At 41.9% G+C, this 23954-nt stretch overlaps 1 protein-coding gene and 1 long non-coding RNA gene across 9 annotated transcripts in view; one reads left to right on the forward strand and one right to left on the reverse strand.

Annotated features, from left to right (window-relative positions):
- Window positions 1-1099: 1099 nt before the first annotated feature.
- Window positions 1100-15691, reverse strand: LOC109266436 (uncharacterized). Of its 2 annotated transcripts, none has more exons than XR_002079715.2 (4): window positions 15384-15691; window positions 9356-9471; window positions 5069-5171; window positions 1100-1879 (listed from the first exon to the last, which is right to left on the reverse strand). It is a non-coding gene; the product is annotated as an uncharacterized LOC109266436 (long non-coding RNA). The 2 variants fall into 2 exon arrangements; XR_002079713.2 differs by having other exon boundaries at window positions 5069-5136; window positions 15384-15687.
- The window catches only part of ADPRH (ADP-ribosylarginine hydrolase), a 37567-nt gene continuing 29286 nt past the window's right edge, over window positions 15674-23954 (forward strand). For 2 of the 7 annotated variants that reach the window (XM_053903398.1, XM_053903395.1), the window contains exons 1-4: window positions 15677-15799; window positions 16652-16751; window positions 17920-18245; window positions 19301-19661. In XM_053903398.1, coding sequence (XP_053759373.1) covers window positions 17933-18245; window positions 19301-19661 — 674 coding nt within the window. In that variant the 5' untranslated portion in view covers window positions 15677-15799; window positions 16652-16751; window positions 17920-17932. Of the gene's footprint in view, window positions 15800-16651; window positions 16752-17919; window positions 18246-19300; window positions 19662-21054; window positions 22906-23954 lie in introns of those variants that run through there. The other 5 variants (XM_019448462.2, XM_053903394.1, XM_053903397.1 and 2 more) reach the window with 5 other exon arrangements.

The following is a 23954-nucleotide window of genomic DNA, read 5'->3' on the forward strand; positions in this document are numbered from 1 at the left end:
TCCCCCTGTCCTACACCACTGGACTACATTCCCAATAAACTAGGCCTTTTTTTCCAGCTTTGCTTTCTGCAGAATCTAGGGTAAGGCAGGAGGGATACTCTTTCTTTTCTCTTCTTTTCTTTTCTTTCTTTCTTTCTTTCTTTCTTTCTTTCTTTCTTTCTTTCTTTCTTTCTGTGGGGGGGGGGGAGCGAGCAGGGGAAAAGCAGAGAGAGAGAATTCCAAGCAGGCTCCACACTGCCAGTGCAGGAATATGGTAGAGATAACAATAGTTTTCTATCTAAATTTGTAGAAATGTGAGTCAATTTAGAGGAAAAAAAAGACAGTAAATATGATACATGAATATGGTAAACCTTGTGAATATGGTATAGAAATGTCTGAAATATTGACTTCAGGCTATTAGAAAGTAAACTTCCCTGGAAAAAAAAATCAAGTTTAAGCTGCCATCTATCCTAATATTTTTCAGTGTTAAGGAAGGCACTGAAATCCCTTCATACTAAAAGCTGATATGGAAGGATGACACCCTCTGGGTGTCCGCAGGGTGGGGAGGAGTGACAATCATCATGAGGGAAGAGAAGGAAAGAAAAAAGTCTCTTCCATTTCATGACTGTGCTCAGGCTCTCCCCAGGCCTGGACCTCACCTGGGGGAATGTGTCCCAATGCTCAGCTAATGCCCTAGCCTCAGAAAATTGCTGACTGCCTTTGAGACAAGTCTTACGCACACGTGTGAGTAGCAGCTAATACAATGTGATCTGATAGGTCCACCTGTATAGTATCTCTCCTGGTAGCATCCACAGCGTTAGTGCCTCTCTGCTGGGAGATGGAGCTGTTTGGGTTGAAGGGAGGGTCTTCAAACTGAGATACCTCTACCCCCAAAGTTGCCTGCACATTTTCAAAGGGTATGCAGGCACTGGTAATTTTAAGACAATCCATTTCCAGGTTTTCAGTTTCTTTATGGACTCTTTCATAAAACTTACCTGCAGTGAGAAGGACCTTGTCTTTCTCCCTGTTAGAGAAGAAAAGGTCACCTCTGACTCAACTTTAATGTCACTATGATACAGTGTTCTAGAAGGTGAAAAAACTTCAGGGTGCCAAATAAAGAGACAATTTGAAATACTGGTGTTTTAATCAATATTGCCTTCTTACCTCAAGACAATATCAGCCCAAGGTAGGGGGGTTTCATGTCCCTCCCATCTTGGCCATGTTTCTGTAGAGGTGGAAACGTGGCAGTAGAAACAGATGTATTGTAGAGTTGGCGTGGCAGGAGAGGCAGCAGCTTCTATTTAATAAACATTGCCTCTTCTACTTCTTGTCTATTGGCAAAGGCACCATCTCTCTGAAAGCAGCCAGAAAGAGCAAAGAGAGTGTGGGTAAGAAATGGGGGAGGCAGAGGCACCTTGCTCCACGCCAGTGATAAGTTTGTGCCAAGGTTCAGTGGCTGACTGCTCTTAGAATATTCAAGTTCTACAAAGCATGTCGGTAAGACTTTATATGACAGGGGCCCACTGCATTTTCATCTTCTCTGTTAAAAAAAAAAAAAAAAAAAAAAAGCTTGGTGAGCATTTTCATTCATCTGTGTCTTGGTCTGAGCCTCAGCTGCATATTTCGAATAATGATGAGGAAGGATGTTAACAACTTCCACTTTACAGTTGCAGTGACCTTCAGCCTCTCAGTGGAGGGGATGAAATGCTCCTCCGGCTCCTTTCCCTGCTTCATTCAAAGTTGCTTATAACCTGCACCCAGCATGGGGTGGCAAGATCTAGGCTTTAAGACCATGGTCCTCCCAAGTGGTGCCATAGTCTGCTAAAGCTGGTAGAAACGTTATCAGTGTAAGAGTGGTCTTCTCTTCCTCTCTGAATGCTGTCACACGCTTTCTGGTTCTCTGAAATGGAAATCACTGGAATTCTTAAAATGAAAAGAACAGTGGAAATTCAGAGTTAAACCTTGTCTAAATTAAGGGCTCTATCCCCAATGCCCACTGCTCCTCTTCTGCCTGCGTTTGGCATTACATTTCTCTCTGCCTGAAAACCTTGACTGTTCCTTAACTTTCTAGGTGCCTTTCCCTGTCTCTCTGCCCATCCAAACATCTTCCTTCCTGAAAGGACCAGACCAAATGCCATTTCCTCAAGAAGTTGTCATTGATTCTTCTAATCCCCATCTGCTCTTTCCTTTCTCTTTGCTTCTAATGTATGTACCACTCCTTTGGCATGTCAAGCCAATTCCCCTCAAATGTATGGAGTTTGTACTGTGAACCTGGAACTGTGTCAAGCAATAGGGATGCAAAGAGGAACAGAATGGGAGAAATAAGAACAAGGTAGAGGGGCCCTAAGCAAAAGAAGCAAGAGATAGCAGAGAAAAGGACCAGAGCAATCAGCTGAATAGGGGCCTGCAGAATAGGAGTCCCATACCTCCTCCAGAGCAGTAGCTCACTTCTGTAAGTCATGATTTCCCACCCTTGGATTGGGAGATCCATCCACCAGTAGATTTTGAAACCTTTGGTTCACTTTCTACCAAATGGTCATTGGCCTCTCTGCTTCTCCCAATCCTGTTGGGATTTCCCTCCCACAGGGACAGAAGCTCAGCTGGCCAGCTGGATCCCCACGATCCCCTCCTAGGGTTTGCAATGGGCCTCTGGTACTCCTAACAGACTTGACTGCTCACTAGGCTGGCTCTCAGTGAGTAAAAATACAGCCTCCAGGAAATGGAAAGTAGCCACTCCTATGGTGAAGCCTGGGGTAGAGAATCTAGAGTGAAACCAATGACTTCACGATGGCAGCCGGTTTAGGCAGGTTTCCTAGTGGTGTCAGGCCACTAGAGAGTCCCTCAACCTCCTCCCGTGGCCACCACAGAAATCAGTCCAAAGCTGAAGGGATTTAGTCTGAGAGCACTGTTAAAGCTCTTCACTGGGGGCACCTTGGTGGCTCAGTCAGTTAAGTGTCTGGGTGAATCAGTCAGTTAAGTGTCTGACTTCGGCTCAGGTCATGATCTCACAGTTTGTGGGTTTGAGCCCCCTGTTGGGCTCTGTGCTGACAGCTCAGAGCCTGGAGCCTGCTTCGGATTCTGTGTCTTCCTCTCTCTGCCCCTCCTCTGCTTGCGCCCTATCTCTGTCTCTCTGTCTCTCTCTCAAAAATGAACAAACATTTTAAAAAATGTTTTAAAAGCTCTTCATCAAATTCTGCCTTTATGGTGGGTACTTGCTCTTCTGCAGAGGCTTCAATTCCTCAAATTCCTTCTCATATTCAAACAGCAGCTAAATATCTATGCAAGGTGTGCTTTAAATGGTGCTGTTTCTGGGAAGACCTGCTGAGAGATAAATTCCCCTTTCTAATCAAGCCATGCGATTTCTCTTTAATTTTATGAATAGAGTTCAACTACTACTCCCCATCTGCCTTTTTGAAATCTGGACACTGTGACCTTTTGTTTTGGCCTTTTGGTTTTCCCCTTCAGTTTATATTACATTGTCAATAAGAAACAAATGGCAACTATGACTTCACTTTTCAGAAAAATATTCAAGGAAGAAAGGGGAGAAGGGGGAGGAAGGGAAGGAGAGGAGAAGGAGGAAGAGGAAGAAGAAGGGGGAAGAAGGAGGAAAGTAAAGGAGGTTGATTACTCCATTTTAGGGGTGCATAAGTAGCATAGAGGGCTTAAACAGTAAATAACACCCTACTGTTAAAATCTTTAATTCACATGACCTTTAATTCATTGAAGCTTGCTTTCACGGCACTATACAGTCCCGTTGTGAAAGCACCAAGATCATTTCTAGTTTCTCTTTCTCCTGCCTGGTGATTGGCTCCTTTCTATGTTTCTCAGGAGACAAGGAAAATAAAATAGAAAACTGAAAAGAGTGGCTTTTGTAAATTTGTTAACAGCTCTGGTGGACAGTGTGGGTAGGGGGAGGGGCAGCCAACGGCTGTAGTGACTCTTAATTCCCCCAAATCCTGGACTGGCCAGGATTCCAGAGCAGGTCCCTACCCTCAGGCACAGAAGCCTCGATTCTCCTGGACACAGTACTTGTCTCTTCTTTTCTCAAAGGATCACGCAGTAACATGCTGCAACGTCCTTTGAAGGGAGCCCTTACCAGTTTTGTCAGAAAAAAAAAAAAAACAAAAAAAAAAACTTCCCTAAACACAACCAAACTATCTCCTGCTTTAATTTAAGATGATTTTCTCTCATTCAGTCATCCACAGAAGTGGGGAGCATTTGTGTCCATTATAAGCCCGAAACAAATAAACAGAAACACTTCAGGGCAATAGAGCATCATCACCAAGCTCCTCAAAATGACGCCTGTGTGAAACAAAAATCTCGGCTCTCCATTGCTTTTTTTCTCTGAGTTACCCAGTTTAGCATCCTTTCTGTTGTTGCCTGTTACTTTTCTCTGGATCCATTTTCTACATGTAGTTAACCAGGCTCATTTAGAAAGAATCCACATAGATGATTCCTGGCCGTGGTATGTCATACTTCCACTCATTATTGCCACAATTTCCACAAATATTTTGTTGGCATTTTCACCATACTGCAGATGCATGTTTAGCTAGTTGCTCTGGGGATGAGCAACTGTGCCTCAGCTCGGGAGAATATGCCAACCTAAACCTGCATCTTCACTTTCACTACTACTACTTCTCCTTCTCCTCTTTCTTCTCCTTCTCCTCCTTTTTTTTTTTTTTTTTTTTTTTTTTTTTTTGCTTCTCCCACGTGCTGGCTGTTTGGGTTATCACTGGGCTTCTGGCAATTTTAAATTGTCTTCTTAATTATGCTTCAAAAATCAGCCCAGGTGTTATTTTTTCCGGATGCCTTCTCTGAACACTCTTAAGATGGTAATGTCTCTCTCATATCTGCCGACCTTGTATCTTGAACATTCCCCCTTGTCACAGTCCTCATGGCCTAATGTCATTATACTTTACCAAGTCTCCTCTAGTAGCATGATTTTTGCCTTACCTCTGTAACTTTGGGGAGCACCTGGCAAAGCACCTGACACATTTTATGTGCTGTATAAGTAAGGGTTCTCCAAAGACACAGAGTCAATATGTATATATATGGAGAGAAAGAGATTTATTCTGAGGAAGTGACCCACCTGATTGTGAAGCCTGGCAAGTCCAAATCTCTGGGGACCCAGGAAAGAGCAGATGCTGCAGCTCAAGTCTATTGACACAAAATGAATGAACCTTTTAGAATTTCTAAAAAAGAAAAAGGAAGAGAGTTTTATTCAAGCTCAAGTTAGGACAGCTGCCTGAGATACACAGTCTTCACAAAGAAGAGAGTGCTCCAGTAAGGGAACATTTGATGTAGGGTTATATACATTTATTTCACACAAAAAGTTACAAATAATTAGATGAAGAACATTTCAGTAAGTTGTAGGCCTTCTCTTAATTTTCTAGTATATGCAAGGGGCTATCTGACTTTAATCGTGTGGGAACAGGGAAATTTCTTACTTTTTCTTATCTTTTATGCTCAGAATGCACCTCTTTGGTTATTTTCTTCAATGAAGTAGATGTACAATGTGTACCCTGGGCAGAAATAGAGCCCATGCTTTGAGGTTTTGCCGAATCAATTTGACTTGGTAAATGTTAAAGTACAGCTTCCCTAGGAGCATGGGAGCCTGGCCCACAAACATTAAAAGTTGAAAACTTCCTTTATCAAGTCAGAAGACAGTCTGCTGTCAGACTTCCTACTTCCTTGCTGGAGGTCAGTCTTTTTTCTATTAAGGCCTCCATACTGAATTGGCCAGGCCCGATTCTGTCATGGAATATCATCGGCTTTACTCAGTATCTACTGATTTCAATGCTCATCTCATCTAAAAAATACTTTCACAGAAACATCTAGAAAAATGTTTGACTCAATATCTGGGTATTATTGCCTAGCCCAAGTGAATATGTTCACCAAGTCTTCTGAATTGAATTGATATGTGGACAGCTGCTTTGGGCTTCCAATGTCTCCTGTACTAGCTTTTTTCTGGTTTCTTCTAAAAAGCCTTTACTTCATCCCCCCTCCCCCAACTTCAATTCATTTTAACAAATGTATATTGAAATCCTATTCTGTGGTATGTTTACCTTTGAATCTTTTAGTTATTTTGCGTCTGCAAGAGTTCAAGGGGCCCTGCCTATTAACCATTTCCTGTTAGCGCTCTCTCAATCTCTCTTTTTTTTTTTTTTTAGTTCTCATGCTTTAACTAGGTGTGGTATTACACAATGAAGACATGAAGTGGCAAAGACTTGTTTAATACCCTGTTTTTCAGTTATCTGTCCTTCTGTTTCCCTTCAAATGAACCAGTTTTGACAATACTGCGGTTGGAGAGCAACTGAACTTCAGGGCCTCATTTTCTTTGTATCAATATGAAAGGGAGTTTATGCTAGAGGCATTACCTTATCTGAGCATTTGGAATCAATTATGCTAAAAATACTATCACTAATGACAGAAATGCTTACAATGTAAAGCTTAGTGGTTAAAAATAGGATAAAAAATTGTATATACAAAAGGACACACATTTTTTTCAAACACGTGAAAAAAATAAAGATTTTAAGTATATACAGTATGAGTGATGAAATGTGAGTGATTATGTTTTTTCTGTGTTTTCCAAAATTTTTTTACACATATAATATGTAAAAATTCTAATTGTGAAAGATTAAAAGTTTCCCCTTAAACTTCTCCTGGCAAACTCTCCCATTATCCTCTTGAGAGGTAATCATAATCATTATTAACAACTTGATGTGTATCCTTTCAGTCATTTTATACACACACACACACAGCTCTTCTTTTTTTTTTTTACATAAGACCATATATATTCTTCATTCTCAAATTTGATATTTTTACTTAACAAAATATCTCTAAGCTCTTTCCATGTGAGCTTGATTATTTACCCAAAGTCTACTGATTTAAATATCCACCTCATGGTTTTAAACAGTTCCATAATTATGCCATGATTTAGGAAAAGGAAACACAAACTTACTTCCCTGTAAACAGATATTGAGGTTATTTCCAACTTTCAGGTATTAGAAACAATTCTGCAAAGAACATTCGGGAACACTTATCTTCATGAACAAGTGTGGGTATTTCTTTTGGAAAGATTTTTAGAAGCTTTCCCAACATTTCTGCTGAAAGTATGCATTACTTTTATCATTAAAAAATGTAAACACTGTATTAAAAAAACATTTTAAAAATATCATGAGTCAGCAGCCTAAAATGAGATCACATGGCTGGGTTCACTCCATGAGAGAAGGTCCTATGTCATAGCATATACCTGGTAACAGTAGGTCTTTAATGTCTGTAGGATATATAAAGATCACTCCTGGACATTGTTAACAACTCTTTAAGAAAAGTGCCATTATTTCCACCTTACAGATGAAACATCTCAGAGATTAGGTTTGAGTCCCTCAAGTTTGTTTCTCAGCAAAAGCCTCAAAATGGCAAATAATACTGAATTGGTGACTAATGAAGATACTTGCAATATGTCTTCCTCAATAAAACTGGGGATGGGGAACTAAATCTTCAATGTCTCTGTCTTTCCAGTATCTACACTAATGTCTAGCACTAGTAAAATGCCAGATAAATATTAGTTCTTGGCAGATTAGCATTCACTCTTTCCTTTATGAACAAAATCTTGATTTTTGTATAAGTATCCATCTCTCAGGGAAGATGTTTTATCCTTGATCAAAAAACCCCTCATAATCTAACAGTGATTGGTTTAGTCTTGGAGGGGAGCACAGGAGGAGGCTTTCTTAACAGCTTCTTCATCCTTAAAAGAAGAGATACTGTCTTTTCCCATTGGACATTGTCTGTAATTGTAATTGGACTTTATATCTGTCAGAGATGCCAGCTTGGGGACAAAGCTAACACAGTGAGACTAGTGGGGCAGAGAGATGAAAGGAACTGGATACTTGATGATAACAAATAATTAACCCTGGGGATTTCTGTTATATATATATATATATATATATATATATATATATATATATATATAGTAAGATAATCTACATATGTGTAGACATTTTGTTATGTAAGATAATAAGTGTCTTTATTATTTAAGCCTGGTGAGTATGGGGAGTGTTGGGGGGGTATAGAAGAGTGTAATGGTTATTGCAGTTATTTGGAGCCAACTGACAGATTGTTCTTTTGGTTTTCCTGACCATGTCCTTGATGTCCTTGATGAGAAACATTTTCCAATGTTTGACCAAGAAGAAAAAATGTCAGTAGGTGTTGTCAACCTTAAAAATAAAATAGCCAGTTATTTTACCAGCAAAATGAGTTTATGCAGGAATAGAGGAATTGCAATTTGGGACATGCAAACTCTGGTAAAACATAGTCAAGATCCAGAGAACAAATGAGAGGGGCTTGCTTTTATAGAGGAATGGAGAAAGTTGGGAGGGGTGGTTTTGAATGAAAGTTTATTAGAGGAGAGCCAGAGTTCAGGGTTGTGGCTACTTCTCAATGGTTGAGATGTGGCAGTTTCTCACGGGCTGGGTTGTTGCTGGGCAAGAAGAAAATCTTCATCCCTCTAGTTGGGGTAGTAAAGGAAGCTGTATATAAAATAAACTGTAATGCATGGTATATGCATAAGAGCTTTCCTCTTCAGGGCGGCCTGACTCCATTTTGAATGAGGCTTTCTTTTATTTATCTTCACATTTCCCCCTTTTGTTCAAGACATCTCCTTGAAAGCATCACTGATCAAGAGTCAGTTTTTCTGCATTTAGTGATTTTGTCCCTTGGTACCGGGAAGGACCTTTCCTGGTTGTCATGTCCCATGTCAGAGGGAAAGTGCACAGGTTGGAGAAAACATTGAGGTCACATTTGAGTAACAAGGAAGGGTAGGGGAAAGAACTCTCAGGCATTTCCCATCTAAAGTTTATATCTTATCAGGGTCATAAATAACCATTGGAGATCATCTTGAAGTGTTGAGTTGAGGGTGAGTAGCATCACCCTATTTGGTATGTTGCTTCTACAAAGGTTTGACAGGTAATGGGTACAAAGCTTAAAAATGATTATACAAAACAGAATTAAAAGCAATGTGACAAATCCAGTTTGTGAGATGGTTCTAAACTGGGAACCCCAACCTGAAGGTAACCAGAAGCCAAAGGACCATGGATCATTACATGAAATTTATTATAGCCAATGTGCTTATTCCCTAATTTTATGCAGTTGGGCATCTACATCCCCAGAAGAATTTATCCATGTGCAACAGGTGGTCTTGCCTGTTCAAACCCTTCCTTGTTCAACACGTAGATGATTGAGGGCCATTCAATTATCCAAAACTACTTTAGGCAGCGAGTCACGTGACTGTGTTTGGGCCCCTATTGTCTTGGCTATGGTTGGTTAACTCTCCCAATATCAGGGACAGATTTCTGGTCATGTGTTCATTGGTACTTACTCTGGTCCAAGGGAGAAAGTCTTTTCTTCCAGCAAACCCAAAGTCCTGAATGCCTTCTGGAAGTTCCTGTTTAAGATGGCTGTGGAGGCTTAATGGGGTAGACCAGTAGTAGGCCTCTGGTTTGTTATGAAGAGAAAACAGAACAGTAAATACAGGAAGAGCACATTGTCCTTTGATCCTCCAGCCATCATGACAGTGAGCTGCCCAAGTATAGGGGCCATTGCCAAAACCTCCTCATATGAGGAGTAGCCAAGTGGAGTACATAGGGCTCTCTCACAAGTATTAGTATTTATGGACCCTTTGGTTGGTAATGGAGGCATTAGCATCATTCAGCCAAAAGTCAAACAGTGTTATTATTACATATTGAAAGCCCACCCTAATACATGGGTTTGAAAGCAAGCCTACAAATAGTCTGATTTATGCTGAATGCTGTGCAGTATCTTTTATATATATTTTTAATGGATCTCATTCTCCCACTGCAGGATTGGGTTAAATTGAGGTAAGGAACACAGGTATATGGATTTAGTATTCTAACTTTATAAAAGGGACCTGTGGAACAATTGGGCATACAGTGGCATCTGGGATTTCAGCAAAATTCATTACAGGTTGAACTAAGGAGTCACTGCTATAATGGACAGATTTGAGTTTTCTCATGGCAAATCTAACAATTGGAGCAGTTTCCCCCTTTTACATGGGATTGGCAAATGCATACAATGAAAGAGAGATTGAAGAAAGGGTGAGAATGAGCAAGGGAAAGGTTTATAGGCCTTGGCTGGTTATCTTAGGAAAGCTGTCTCCTTCAGCTGCCATCTGCTTCAACTCCTGGAAATCTTTACTTTCAGGTCACCAGTTGATGTGCAGGCCCAGTTGGGGTTTGGTGCATTCTTTAGATGTGACACATGGGTCCAAGGGTTATTCCCTAGAGTTTGGCAGAATTAGGGTTTGTAAACAGCCCCTGCTAGGGGTTGTTGCAATGAAGTTGAAGAGAGTCTAGTCTGTCTTTTCCAAGAGAAAAAAACCTCTGGGTTATAAGGAGTAATGCTTGAGGTATTCACCTCCTGGGAGTGTACTATGGAAAGATGGTTCTACTAAAGCATGGTTATTTTCAACAGAAGCAATTAGGTCTTTATACTATTGAAGTATATCTTCCTTTAATCAGCTGTATATCAAAGGACACAGGAGCCAGGTGCATTGGGTGCCCTGTGATTATCAAAAAGGGTGCAAGTGTATGAGTTCCGGAAGGTGTGGACCTAAGACTTAGAAGGACTGATGGCATTGCCTTTGGCCACAGGGTATTTGAGGAGTCTCTACAATTTTTGCCAACTGAGTCTTAATGATGCTATTGGTACATTTAACTAGATGTGAGGATTGAGGGTGGTAAGCACAAAGTGTTGCACAAGTGTCCAAGTAGCACAGACCTTCTGATGCACTTGACCAATGAAGTGAGTTACCCAGTCACTATGCAGTTCGAGGGGGGTTCCCCAGCTAGACATAATCTTTTCTAATAGGATTTTAGCCACAGAAGGGGCAGTAACTTGCCTAAAAGGAGAGAAAACATATGTCCAGTGAGAAAACATACAAACCATGACTAAAACATAATTTTATCCCTGAGGTGGAAAAAGCTGAATGACATCCATTTGCCAAACCTCGAGTGGCCCATTGGGGAATTTAAAGTTTCCAGCAGCAGCTGTATTTTGTATTTCTCTAGGTTGTATCTGGGGCAGGTGGAGCAAGCAAAATAAGCACTTTTTGCAGCTCTATAGGTATTTTCTCACCAGTTCATAAAAGTTATAATTTTATCAGTGGACCAATGATTCAATGCATGTACAGTAGTCAGAAATGGGAATTTTAAGGCCTCTGGTAGGACTGGGTTTCTATTTGGGCCAAACCAAACTTCTCTTTTTATTGAACCAAAAGTTATTAGATTTCTAATTTTGTTTTTGCATTTCTGGGGACAATTGTTGAGCCTCTCTAGCCATTTTTTCTAGATTATCATTGGGGGAACATCCTTTTGGACCATGACAGAGGCTTGGTTGTTGATTCTTTTGAGAGCAGTGTTCTTTTATGTATGTATGTATGTATGTATGTATGTATGTATGTATGTATGTATTTAATGTTTATTTTTTATTTTTATTTTTTTTAATGTTTATTTTTTGAGACAGAGAGAGAGAGACAGAGCATGAGCTGGGGAAGGGCAGAGAGAGAGGGAGACACAGAATCCAAACCAGGCTCCAGGCTCTGAGCTGTCAGCACAGAGATGAACATGGGGCTTGAACCCACGAACTGTGAGATCATGACCTGAGCCAAAGTCAGATGCTTAACTGACTGAGCCACCCAGGTGCCCCTTTAATGTTTATTTTTGAGAGACAGAGAGTGTGTGAGTGGGAGAGAGTCAGAGAGAGAGGGAGACAGAGGATCTGAAGCAGGCTCTGTGCTGACAGCAGGGCACCTAATGTGGGGCTTGAGCTCACAAACTGCAAGATCATGACCTGAGCCAAAGTCAGACGCTTAACCAACTGACACTCAGGAGCCCCTAGAGCAGTGTTCTTGGTGGAAACATCAGCAAGGTGGTTTGGAATGCCCAGGGACCTGAATGACAGTGAAAGCAGCTAGTAAAAGTATAGCATCTAATAATTGTATGGCACATAATAAGCCTCACTGTTTCTGTAGCACTCCAAAGTCATGAGCCACTCCAAAGGCATATCTACTGTCAGTATAAATATTTGCAGTTTGCCCTTGGCTAAACGCAGGCCTCAGTTAGAGTACAATTCCGCCTGCTGGGCTGAGGTAGCCAAAGGCAATGGTGCCACCCAAATAACTTCAAAAGGAGTTGCAGTTGTATAGCTAGCACAATATGTATCATTTTCACCTTTTAAAAAGAAGCATCAGTAAACCGTGAAAGGTTAGCATTATTCAGAGCAGTTTCTTGTAGGTCACCATGGGGGTCAGAAGGAGATTTGTCGGTATTAAGCAGTCGTGACAGGTTTCGTCAGTGGAAGAAGGGAGATGAAATAGCAGGGTTAAGGTTATTACGGTGAGGAAGAATCTTGGGAGAAGTGGTTAGCAAAAAGATTTTACAGGAGGCAAGGTGACTAGATGAAAGGTGTTGAGTATGGTGAGAATTTAGAAAGCTTCTATCACGTGGAGTACAAGAATAGTTGTAGGGGAGGAATCTCATGATTATTTCTTCAGTGGCCTTGACTGAAAGGACTGTGGCAGAAATGGCTGAGACAAGGAGAGGTACCCTTGTACCATAGGGTCTAGCTGTTGGCTATAATACTGTTTGGGTCAACGGTGAGCCCCATGTTTTTGGGTACCATAAGAGCATTCCCTTCCTTTTAACATAGAAGAGAAGTTGATAATTGGGATGTCCAAGGGAAGAGGGATTTATTAAGCTTTCCTAAGACTTTAAGTCATCTTAGTCTTCTTAAATAATACAGTCAGGTTTATAGATTTTAGTAAAACTTATAGGGATGGGCCACAAGAGAGAAGTCTGGACAATTTCTACAGTCAGTCGCTAACTAGCTCCAAAAATCTCATTGTTGGTATTTGGTTTTTGGTTTTTGGTTAAGTTCAAGATGACATGAAGCCTATTTGGATCTAAATGTAGTCCTTATTCCAAAATCAGGTGCCCTATATATCAAACCTGAGTTTGAACAAACGACAATTTCTTCTTGGAGACTTTATGTCCCTTTAAGGCCAAAAGCTTTAACAAATGGATGCTGTCCACCTGTGAAGAGGCTCGAGCAAGGATCAGAGAAGCAAGTCATCTACCTATTGTAATAGGGCATAACCTCCAGGAAATTTTAGGTCATCTAGATCAGCCTTTAAGGTTTGTCAAAAGGAAGACGTTTCACATGAAAGTATGCTCAACATCACTCATCATCAGGGCACAATAAGATACAATCTCACACCTGTCAGAATGGCTAAAATTAACAACCAAGGAAACAACAGATGTTGGCAAGGATGTGGACAAAGGGGAACTCTTTTGCACCGGGGGGAATGCAAACTAGTACAACCACTCTGGAAAACAGTATGGAGGTTCCTCAAAAAATTAAAAATAGAGCTACCCTAAGACCCAGCAATTCCACTGCTAGGTATTTATCCAAAGGATATAAAAATGCTGATTCAAAGGGGCAATGTTTATAGCAGCACTATCAACAACAGCCAAATTATGGAAAGAGCCCAAAAGTCCATCGAATGACAAATGGATAAAGAAGTGGTATCTATCTATCTATCTATCTATCTATCTACACATGTCTATACACATGTATATATATACATACACACACACAGTGGAATATTACTTGGTGATCAAAAAGAATGAAATCTTGCCATTTGCAACAATGTGAATGGAACTAGAGTGTATTATGCTAAGCGAAATAAGTCAGTCAGAGAAAGATAAATACCGTATGATCTCACTCATATGTGGAATTTAAGAAACAAAATAGATGAATATAGGATAAGGAAAGGAAAAATAAAATAAAAAACAGGAAGGCAAACCTTAAAAGACTCTTACAGAGAACAAACTGAGGATTGCTGGAGGGGTGTTGGGTGGGGTGGTGGGCTAAATGGGTGACAGGTATTAAGAAGGGCAATTGTTAGGATGAGTACTGGGTGTTATACATCAGTGATGAATCACTAAATTCTCCTCCTGAAACCATTACTACATTATATGCTAACTAAGTTAGATTTAAATAAAAGGTTTTTTTAAAAAAGGAAGAAGAGGTTTCAGTATTGTTGTTCTTCCCAAGTAAGGCACAGATACTAGCTGGCCTTATGCACTGGGATGCTAAAGAAGGCACTACATAAATCAACCACAGTAAAAAAAAAAAAAATATGTAATTTCAGCAGGGATGGAGCTAATAAAGTATGGGGATTGGTAACAACAGGGTGGTGAAGGATGACAACACTATGCCTCAGAGGTCCTGCACAAACCTCCACCTGCAGCCATTCAGTAGCATGAATGAGTCAGTAGTCTAAGTGATACCAAGGTCCACAGGCATCATAAAGTAAAAGGAAACTAATGGCTAAGAACACCACCAGTTATTATTTATATTCAAGCCAAAGACACACTTTCTCATGGATTTTTACGGAAAGAGCACTGTGTAATATGCAGAATATTTATGAACAGACATCTTAAACTGAAATAGTTATGAGTTTGATAGGGATGCTTATTAAAAATGTCCCTCACTAGGAAACTTTCTCTGACTACATCTTCAGAGGTTGAGTGCGTTGATTTTTGTAAAGGATCAAAAAGTCACTTTGGCTAACGGTGGAGGCAGAGGTGGGGGTTTGACTGGAAAAGGGCACAAGGGGACTCTCTGGAGTAATGAAAATATTCTGTATCTTGATTATGGTTATAAATATAAACTCATTGAACAGCACACCAAATAAGTGCATTTCACTACATGTAAATTGTATCTCAGTTGAAAAGAAAAACTCTCAGACCTAGTCTGGGTAGTTATAGCCAGAAAGATGTAGCATAGAAAATTAAAGACATAGCAAATTAAAATTTTGGTGTATAGACTTCATATCTATGGTGATTCTAATTCTTTACAAAAGTGACATTAATTTATTCAAACAAAAATACTGTTAGTTTTTCTTTGCTTTTATTTACTATCAGGATTCAAAACTTCTAAACTGCTACCAAATAAATGATGAATTTACATTAACTTAATCCTGGGGCACCTGCGTCGCTCAGTACCTTGAGCATCTATCTGACTTTGGCTCAGGTCATGATCTCACAGTTGGGTTCATGAGTTCAAACCCCACATCCCACTGCTCAGAGACTGCTTGGGATCCGCTGTCCCCTTTCTCTCTGCCCTTCCCCCTGTTGCGCTTTCTCAAAAAAAAAAAAAAAAAAAATCTAAAAAATTATAAAAAATATAAAAATAAAATTAATCCTTACAACCACCATAAGAAGTAGATGCTATTATTTTCCTGTTTTATGGGATGGGCTCAGAACCCCGACAAAAGCCTTGCACTCCGTACCCTTTCCCCAGTATTTGGTCACACACTGGCTCACCAGAACCCAGAACAGCTGGTCAGAGGAAAGGCCGAAGCGTCATTAAGGGGCTACAGGTGAGTTATGGACACTCGGATTGAGAGTCTGGCTCCCTGAGCCCTGACATTCCGAAATGCCAGGCTCTACCCAGCCCTGTCCCCAGCCCAGGTAGCCAGTGACGCAGGTCCCGTTGCCCCTGTTCGGGCGCAGAAGGCCACAGCGCTGCCGGGAAGGCGAGGAGCTGTTGTCCACGGTCTGTTGAACCTGCGCGCGGTTCCCTAGCGCGGCTGCGCGGCTCCGCCCTTGAGCTGGGCGCTCCGCTCGGGGTGGGCCGTGAGTCACCACACACCGGATGCAGCCAGGCCTTCCGCGTACCCTGAGCTCTCGGCGCTCGGCCCCTCCCTGGTCCCGCGCGTGTTTCAGTACTCGGCGATCAGGTACTCCTCCCCGCCGTCCTCCAGCACCTCAGCCGGCGCCCTCCTGCTGGCAGTGCCCGGGCCTGCCTGCCCTGGGTCCTCCAACTCGTCCTCGGGGACGAGGACCCGCAAGTCCAGCCCAGCGTTCCAAGAGCGCTCGCCTCTCCGGCGGTGAGCAGGTGCCCACCCCGCCCCCCTGCCTGGGCGTTTCTCACCCTCCTCCCCACCAAAATAAGTAAATAAAACGAAATCAAAAAGGGGAAGACTGCCAGGAAGAAGGTGTGCACAGACCGTAGTTTTGAATTTATTCGAATTTATAGTTTGGGGGCGAAGAATGTAAATGGCAGAAGAGTTTAAGGACTAACTGTGTTCTGAAAGCAGGAGGGTGACATGTAAATGTTAACATGTACATGTACATGTTAACATTTCCAAGGAAAGAGATGGTCATCGATCCCCCCGCCCCCCCAGCTTGCAACGCACAAAAACACACATTCACAAAAAAACACACATTCGGGTGGAGCTAGAAGGAATTGCAGAAAAGAAGCTGAGAGCATACCGGGCATTCAAATGTGGTCCTCAAAAGCCAACTAAGCTTAGTCTCTGAAGGTCTCAGCGCAAGATGGGACCCTCCACTCTCCTATTTACTGATGGGAAAGTTGAGGTCCAGAGTGGGTGGTTTGTCCACAGTGATGCACCTGATTCTTGGCAGAGCCAGATCCAGGAGCCTGAACTCCAGTTCCTAGGCATCGTTTATAAATAATAAAATATGTAAATAACATTTTATAAATACCCTTTGTGAGTCCAGAAACTCAGCAAGATCCGTAACTCGGTTTTGGTATGCTCAACCCATCTTCATTATTTACTCTTCTCCAGGTGCTTGCCAGCCTGCATTCCCTGGCCCACAGCAGTGCAACTGAAAGGGGACTCCTGGAAGTCCTAGGACTTGAACACAACCCTGAGTAAAAGGTTTTAGGTAAGTGGAGGGGAGGAAGGGCGTGGTGGGTTCCAGGAAAGAACTTGAACTGAGGGGGAAGTTAGCAAGCCCAACTGCAGCTAGGCACGTTTAAAAGTGCCTGGCCTATGCGAGTGAAGTAGGTGGATAGAGTAGGGGCAGATGGTGAAGGGCTTTGAACATGAATGCTGCAGGCGATACGATACAAACAGAAATTGGAAATGCAACTACAGGGAAACCAGCACTTCACCAGGGATTAGATCCATGGAGGGAATCTGAGATCCCAAGACTGTTTAAGTCAAATCATTTAGCAGGAAGACAAAATTAAAATATTGCTGTTGAAAGGAACGTGGTGGGGAGAAAATATTCTAGTTGAATAACAGAAAAATCTTTTCCCCTGGTTGCATACGAATAATAAAAATGGTGCTTACTATGTGGTAAACACTGTTGTAGGTGCTTTACAAAAATTTATTTACTTCTCACAATAAACTGGTGAGGTTGTTACTATTTTTGTCACCATTTTAGAGATGTGGAGGCTGAGGCACAAAAAGGTTGCCCAAGGTAAGTATATCTGTGTTGAGGCAGAGTGGCCTGGAACCAGAAGATTCGGGTCTCAGTGCCTCCATTCACTGGTTGTGTCAATTTACCATCTCTGAGCCTCAGTTTTCTTATCTGTGAAATATATACACTAATCCCTGCCTACTACTGAGGTAGAGAATATGCAGGTGCTTTGCAAACTGTGCATTGTGATGCCAGTGGAAAGTACTATTATTTAATAAAGGAGGGATGCACTTCCAAGGCCAAATCCCAACTAAAAAGAAAATGACAAGCTTGGTTCGACTTGCAGAATTTAATGGGCTTGCCACTCAAAGAGAGGCAAAGATGGAATCAGTTAAAATCGTTGGCTGTGGAGTCAGATGGACCTAAGCTGGAATCCCAGTCCTGCCACCTATTAGCTTTGTGACCTAAGACAAGGCACATAACGTCTCTGATACTGTGTTATCTTGATGATCCTCAATTTACTCACGTATAAAATGGGTCTAATACATTCCTCATAGAGCAGTTGTATTACATGAGATGCACTTAATACAATGCCTACAATTAGTAAGTGCTCAATACAATGTAGAGGGGCCCATTATTTTTTCCAATTCTTTTTCCTCATCCTCTGTATATCTTAATATTCCCCCAGACACCGCCTCATCATGTGTGAGGGACTGATGGAGAGGTATGTGGCTGCCATGGTGCTGAGCGCAGCTGGAGATGCCTTAGGGTACTTCAATGGGAAGTGGGAGTTTCTTCGGGATGGAGAAAAGATTCACCAGCAGCTGGCCCAGCTTGGTGGGTTGGACACCATAGATGTGGAGAGGTGGAGAGTCAGCGATGACACAGTAATGCACCTGGCCACGGCAGAAGCTCTTGTGGAAGCTGGGAAAATCTTGGATTTGGCTCACCTATATTCCCTACTTGCTAAGCATTACCAAGACTGCATGGGAGACATGGATGGCCGAGCACCAGGTGAGTGCAGCCACTGGAGGTCCTGGCAGTGGAGAATAAAGCAGCCCCAAGGCAGTCATTTAAAATGTTGATTGAGATGTAAACATCAAGGAGACAGTTATATTTTGTAGTTGTGACAAAGATAGAAACAACCCAGATGTTCTTTAATTTATTTATCTGTAGTGACACATTCACAGCCTTTTAAAATAATGCAGATAAATATCTACTGATATGGAAAGATATATTAAGTTTAAAAAAAAAAAAAAAAGGATTACAAAACACATAGGGCATCCAAAGGCTCGTTGTTGCTCTGGGCCCATTGCTCCTTTTCCGAGGCCTGGTGCTCCTCACTCTAGAATCCGCAGCCTCTTTCTGACATTCAGGATCTCTAATCCTCAGGTTCCATTGGGTTCTTTAAAGGCTTGGGCTTGGAGTCTGATGGTTTTTATGGGGCCACTGATTAGCTGGTTATGTGATTTTGAGCCAGGTTCTTAATTAAGCTCTGAGCCTCAGCTTATTTATTCATTTTTTTAAAATATTAATTTATTTTGAGAGAGAAAGAGAGCACATGTACATGTGCAAGCTGGGGAGGAGCAGAGAGAGAGAGAGAGAGAGAGAGAGAGAGAGAGAGAATCCCAAGTAGGCTCCACGCTGGCAAAGCAGAGCCCAACATAGGGCTCAATGTAACGAACCGTGAGATCGTGGCCTGAGCTGAAATCAAGAATTAGATGCTTAACCGACTGAGCCACCTAGGGGATCCCTTTGCTTATTAATTTAAACAAGACAATAATATGTTAAACCTACCTTTTTGAGTTATTGTGATGTCTCAGTAATAACTGATAAAGACTCCAAGACTCTATATGAATCTGATTCTTTCCTAATAATCATACTAAGGGTTGTACGGAGAGTAAAGGACAGTGTTGGCTTGGGGTTTGGAGTTTGGGAGCGTTCATCATCATACTTTTTTGGTTTTCCCTTTCCATCAAAGAAACTTAGAGACTGATCTTGGTTCTGTCTTCCTGCCAGGGCCTTTGCTTTGGTTACACTGACCCTCTGCTCTACCTGACTCTTCCCAGGGGGTGCTTCAGTGCAGAATGCCATGCTACTGGAGCCAGACAAGGCCAATGGCTGGAGGATTCCCTTTAACAAGCACGAGGGCGGCTGCGGGGCTGCCATGCGTGCTATGTGCATCGGTCTCAGGTTCCCCCACCACAGACAGCTGGACACGCTGATCCAGGTGAGCATCGAGAGTGGCAGGATGACCCATCACCACCCTACAGGCTACCTGGGAGCTCTTGTTTCTGCTCTTTTTACAGCCTATGCTGTGAACAACAAGCCTCCCAGGCAGTGGGGAAAAGAAATGATGGAGGTGCTACCAGAAGCTAAAAAGTACATTATCCAATCAGGCTACTTTTTGGAGAAGAATCTTCAACACTGGTGAGTTGGTAGGCGCCCGCTCCTGCTAGAAAATGATTGCATCTGTGTGTGCACAGGCATGCACACGTGTGCCTAGAATTCATAGATCAAAGCACCATCGTGCTTCTCACCATCTAGTTTTGCTGTCTGCTGGGTTCAGCACCCCCAACTCCAGCCCACCTGCTAAGGATTTCAAGTTCAGTGCCAGCAGTGGTTGCCACCAAGTAGCCAGGTGAAGACCTCAATGAGTAGTTACACCTGTGGTGCTTCCCTGTTGTATAGGGATCCTATTTTGTATTCCACCTTTCTATAGTTTTTTGGCTATCCTATACTGCTATGAACTTCCCTGCTTATTTCCTGGAACTTGTTTATTCAGTGTTGTCTTGACACACAATATTTTGAAATCTTTGGTTAGAGTGCCCAAGAGATAGGCTTTTTTCACCAGCTAATTAATAAGGGGTAAGCCACAATTTCCCTTTTTTGTGAGTTCACGTCACATCACCTTTCTTAGAATAAAAATATCCAGAAACTTTCTGCTGAAATCACTTAATGGTCATGATGTTCCAAAGTTCTATCTTAAAAAAAAAACACAATAGAAGTATGTAAGGAAATGATGTGTTAATTAGCCTGACTATAGTAATCTTTTTACTGTGTATCAGTATATTAAATCATCATGTTGTATACTTTAAATATATACAAGATTTCTTAAGAAAATAAAGTAAAATAAATAAGTTCCACCCTTGAAAGGTGACCCTTGACATTATTCTCAATTCAGGAAAAATAGACCTTTATTTCTCACCTTTACCTTGCTATATATCTTCTTTATTCAGCAACAGCTATCAATGCCTTGTTTATATTAATCCTTGGCAAAAATTTATTGAATGAATGCCACTTAGAGCTCATTTTTATTTTTTTAAAATGTTTATTTATGTATTTTGAGACCGAGGGTGGGGGGGGAGGGGAGAGAGAGAGGAGAGAGACTCTTGATGTGGGACTCAATCTCACAAACCATGAGATTATGACCTGAGCCAAAATCAAGGCTCAACTGACTGAGCCATCCAAGTGCCCCTCCTTTGATTTTTTAAAGCATTTCTTAAAAAGTTTATTTCTTTTGAGAGAGAGAGGGAAAGAGAGAATCCCAAGCAGGCTCTACACCATTAGTGCAGAGCCCAGTGTGGAGCCTGAACTCATGGAACCATGAGATCATGACCTGAGCCAAAACCAGGAGTCGGACCCTTAACTGACTGAGCCACCCAGGCATCCCTAATTTTGATTATTTAATACAATTTTGATATTAGTACAAGAAGTTGAAGTCATCTTGGAATTTTCCCTATTCATACATTTATCTGCTACCTTTCCTTATGGTTTTCAAATTTATTTTTTCAATTGACTGTAGAATTTTTCCTTCCTACAGGTCCTACTTCCAAGACCAATGGGAAAAATACCTAAAACTTAGAGGGATTTTGGATGGCAAATCAGCCCCTACCTTCCCCAAGCCCTTTGATGTGAAGGAGAGGGATCAGTTCTATACCTCCGTGAGCTACTCTGGCTGGGGTGGCAGCAGTGGACACGATGCCCCCATGATTGCTTATGATGCCATCCTGGCTGCAGGAGACTCCTGGAAGGAGCTTGCGCATCGAGCCTTTTTCCATGGTGGAGACAGTGATTCTACAGCTGCTATTGCTGGCTGCTGGTGGGGAGTTATGTATGGTTTTAAAGGAGTGAGTCCCTCCAACTATGAGAAACTAGAATACAGAAACCGGCTGGAAAAGACAGCCAGGGCTTTGTATTCTCTTGGGTCAAAGGAAGATACTGTAGTTACCCTTTAGAGAGATGTGACATCATTTCTCGTGGTTTCTCCTCTTATGTAGTCCAGTTTCTTTTCATTTTTTCCAAAGTCAAGAGTTTTAACCTTGTACCCCAGGAATTTTGAGGTAATATATCCCTTGAGCACCTGAAGCTTGTCTTTCCAAATTCATCCTGTCCCCCCAACTCTGTCCCTCTTTCTGTCCTTTATCTCAGTTGATAGAAGTCAGTATCTCCCCAAGCTAGAAGTCTCATGGCCCCATATTTGAGTCTTCATTTTCATCATCTAATCTTTCACTAAGTTTTTTCTGTGTGTTTCAGGTTGAGTTCTCCAAAAGTGGACTTTGAGACAAAGATTCAATAACAAGTAGTTTATTTGGGAGGTGATTCCAGGAAGCCCTGGTAGGAAAATGGGAAGTGAGACAGGGAGGAGAAGGGAGGGAAGCCAGCACAAGGTGTGATGAGCAGGTCAGCACTCTGGCCAGTTGGGACTAGTCCATCTGGGTTCTCTGTAAGGCACTCCTCAAGAGTTGTCCCACCCAAGGGGCAAGCAAACCTGGGGTGTCCATCCGTCACCTTCCATTTGGCATTGGTTGAGGACCACTCCTAGGGACGCTAACTCCCTGGTACTTCTTGGCCTGTCTTTTGTGCAAGCCAGACACAAATGTCTTCAGGCAAAGACTCAGAGGTGCTTGCAATGGCAAGCTGTACGGTGCATGGGAAGAGTGAAGGAGGTATGTGGGGTCCCAATAGCATCTGCCAGATGGTCTGCCTCCTAAATGTCCTTCACATCTGTTACTCTTTTACTTTCTTGCACCAGTATTTTTCAGTTGGATTTCTGCAGTCCAGGCTACTCAAGTCTGGGGAGATGCTGCTCCAAGCTGTACTCTGTACTTTGCTGGCCATGACACTTAACGAATTGCCAGTTTTGTTGTTTTCTCTTGGCTTGTCTTTACTTTCCTCTAGACACAACCTAGCAAAGTGCCTGGGAACATGGGAGGTACTTGATCAGTATATATTAAATGAATGTTGTTAATTACCTCCTGTCTGGTCCCTTAATTCCAGTCTTGCCTTCCTCCTTGCCCTCCAGAGTTATCTTTACATATCAGTCATGCTGAACTTCTAATCATGTTCCAATGAATACTCACCCCCTTTCTCCATTTCTTAATGCTCTTCCCTCTCCTTTTCCACCTGGTAGATGCTTACTCATCCTTCAAGCCCCAGCTCAGGTAGAACCTTCTGGGTGAAACTTGCTGTGATTATTCGGGCACTTGGCCACTTTCTCCTCATATACCCACACCCTTCTGTCTCCAGGCTTGTCACCACACTGGTCCTGTTGAGTGGTGATTGGGTGTCTTCTGAGGACAAACTCAGGTTCCTTGTGAGGAATTATCTTATTCTCTTTGTGGCCTGTCTGCTGGCCCATGAGAGACATTCAATAAATAGGAGGTTCATCAAATTGTGTTGATGTGAATGCTTTCAACATGCAGTTCCACATCTGTTTCAGACACATCTGTTCAGACACCTGCTACTTCACGGTTGCCCAGAGTGACCTGTGATGCACTGTGAGAGACGGAGAGTCTGATGCTTTAACCATGCACATGTGCTGACCTACACAGCTCTGTATTTGAAGCAGGACTCAAGCAAGGACATGGAATTTATTATCCTTTTATACATAAAGGGAGAAGGAAATTCCTAAGTTCATTTTCTGTCTCAAAAAACTCTCACACGTATTTATATATTTCAGAAAACAAACACGTTTTATATATTACAAAAGCAAAAACAGGTTCTTTGGTAAGGCAAGCAATTGGAGTTGCAGACATTCAAACATGCTGGGCTACAATTCACAGAACACTGTCATACGTCTTAAATTCAGATGTCTTAAAAGACTCCTTTGTATAAATATTCTGAGCACAGTTTTAGAATAATAGAAAACACATACAAGATTTATACAAGACATACAACATTTATACAAGATTCCTGAGCAGAATATTAAGGTGACCCTCATGACTGCTTTCAATTTCCCAGTTGGTAAGAACTGACTTTATAGCACAGAATAGTGTGTGCCTTTCTGCAGATGTAAGACAAGAGGAAACATTTCTCCTGGTTGTTCTGAAGTGTCTTTTTCCAGTAGTTAGGAGCCTAGAATAGACAGAACACTAGAGTTCTATTAGCACTGGCCAAACAGTAGACCTGCTTAAATCTTACAGTATAGAAAAGAGCAGAAGAGCATTTTAACAAGTGGAATCTGAGGCATGACCTGTTTTACCTCTGTAGCTAGTTTGGTAAGTCATCTGAATTTAGTAAGAAGCAAACATGATTTTATTTTTCTCCAACTACTGCCTTCACAGTACTGTGTGGAAGCTGCTTTTCCTGTCCCTTAGAATATCACATTGTTTTTGGTCCTTTGTTGGGGGTGGGGGTGGGGAGTGTATTAAAAACCCAGTCCAGGGGTGCCTGGGTGGCTTAATCAGTTAAGCTTCTAGCTCATGATTTTGGCTTAGTTCA

The sequence above is a fragment of the Panthera pardus genome, unplaced genomic scaffold (genome assembly GCF_024362965.1).
Source record: "Panthera pardus isolate Hobbes unplaced genomic scaffold, ASM2436296v1 HiC_scaffold_16, whole genome shotgun sequence".
Lineage (NCBI taxonomy): Eukaryota > Metazoa > Chordata > Mammalia > Carnivora > Felidae > Panthera > Panthera pardus.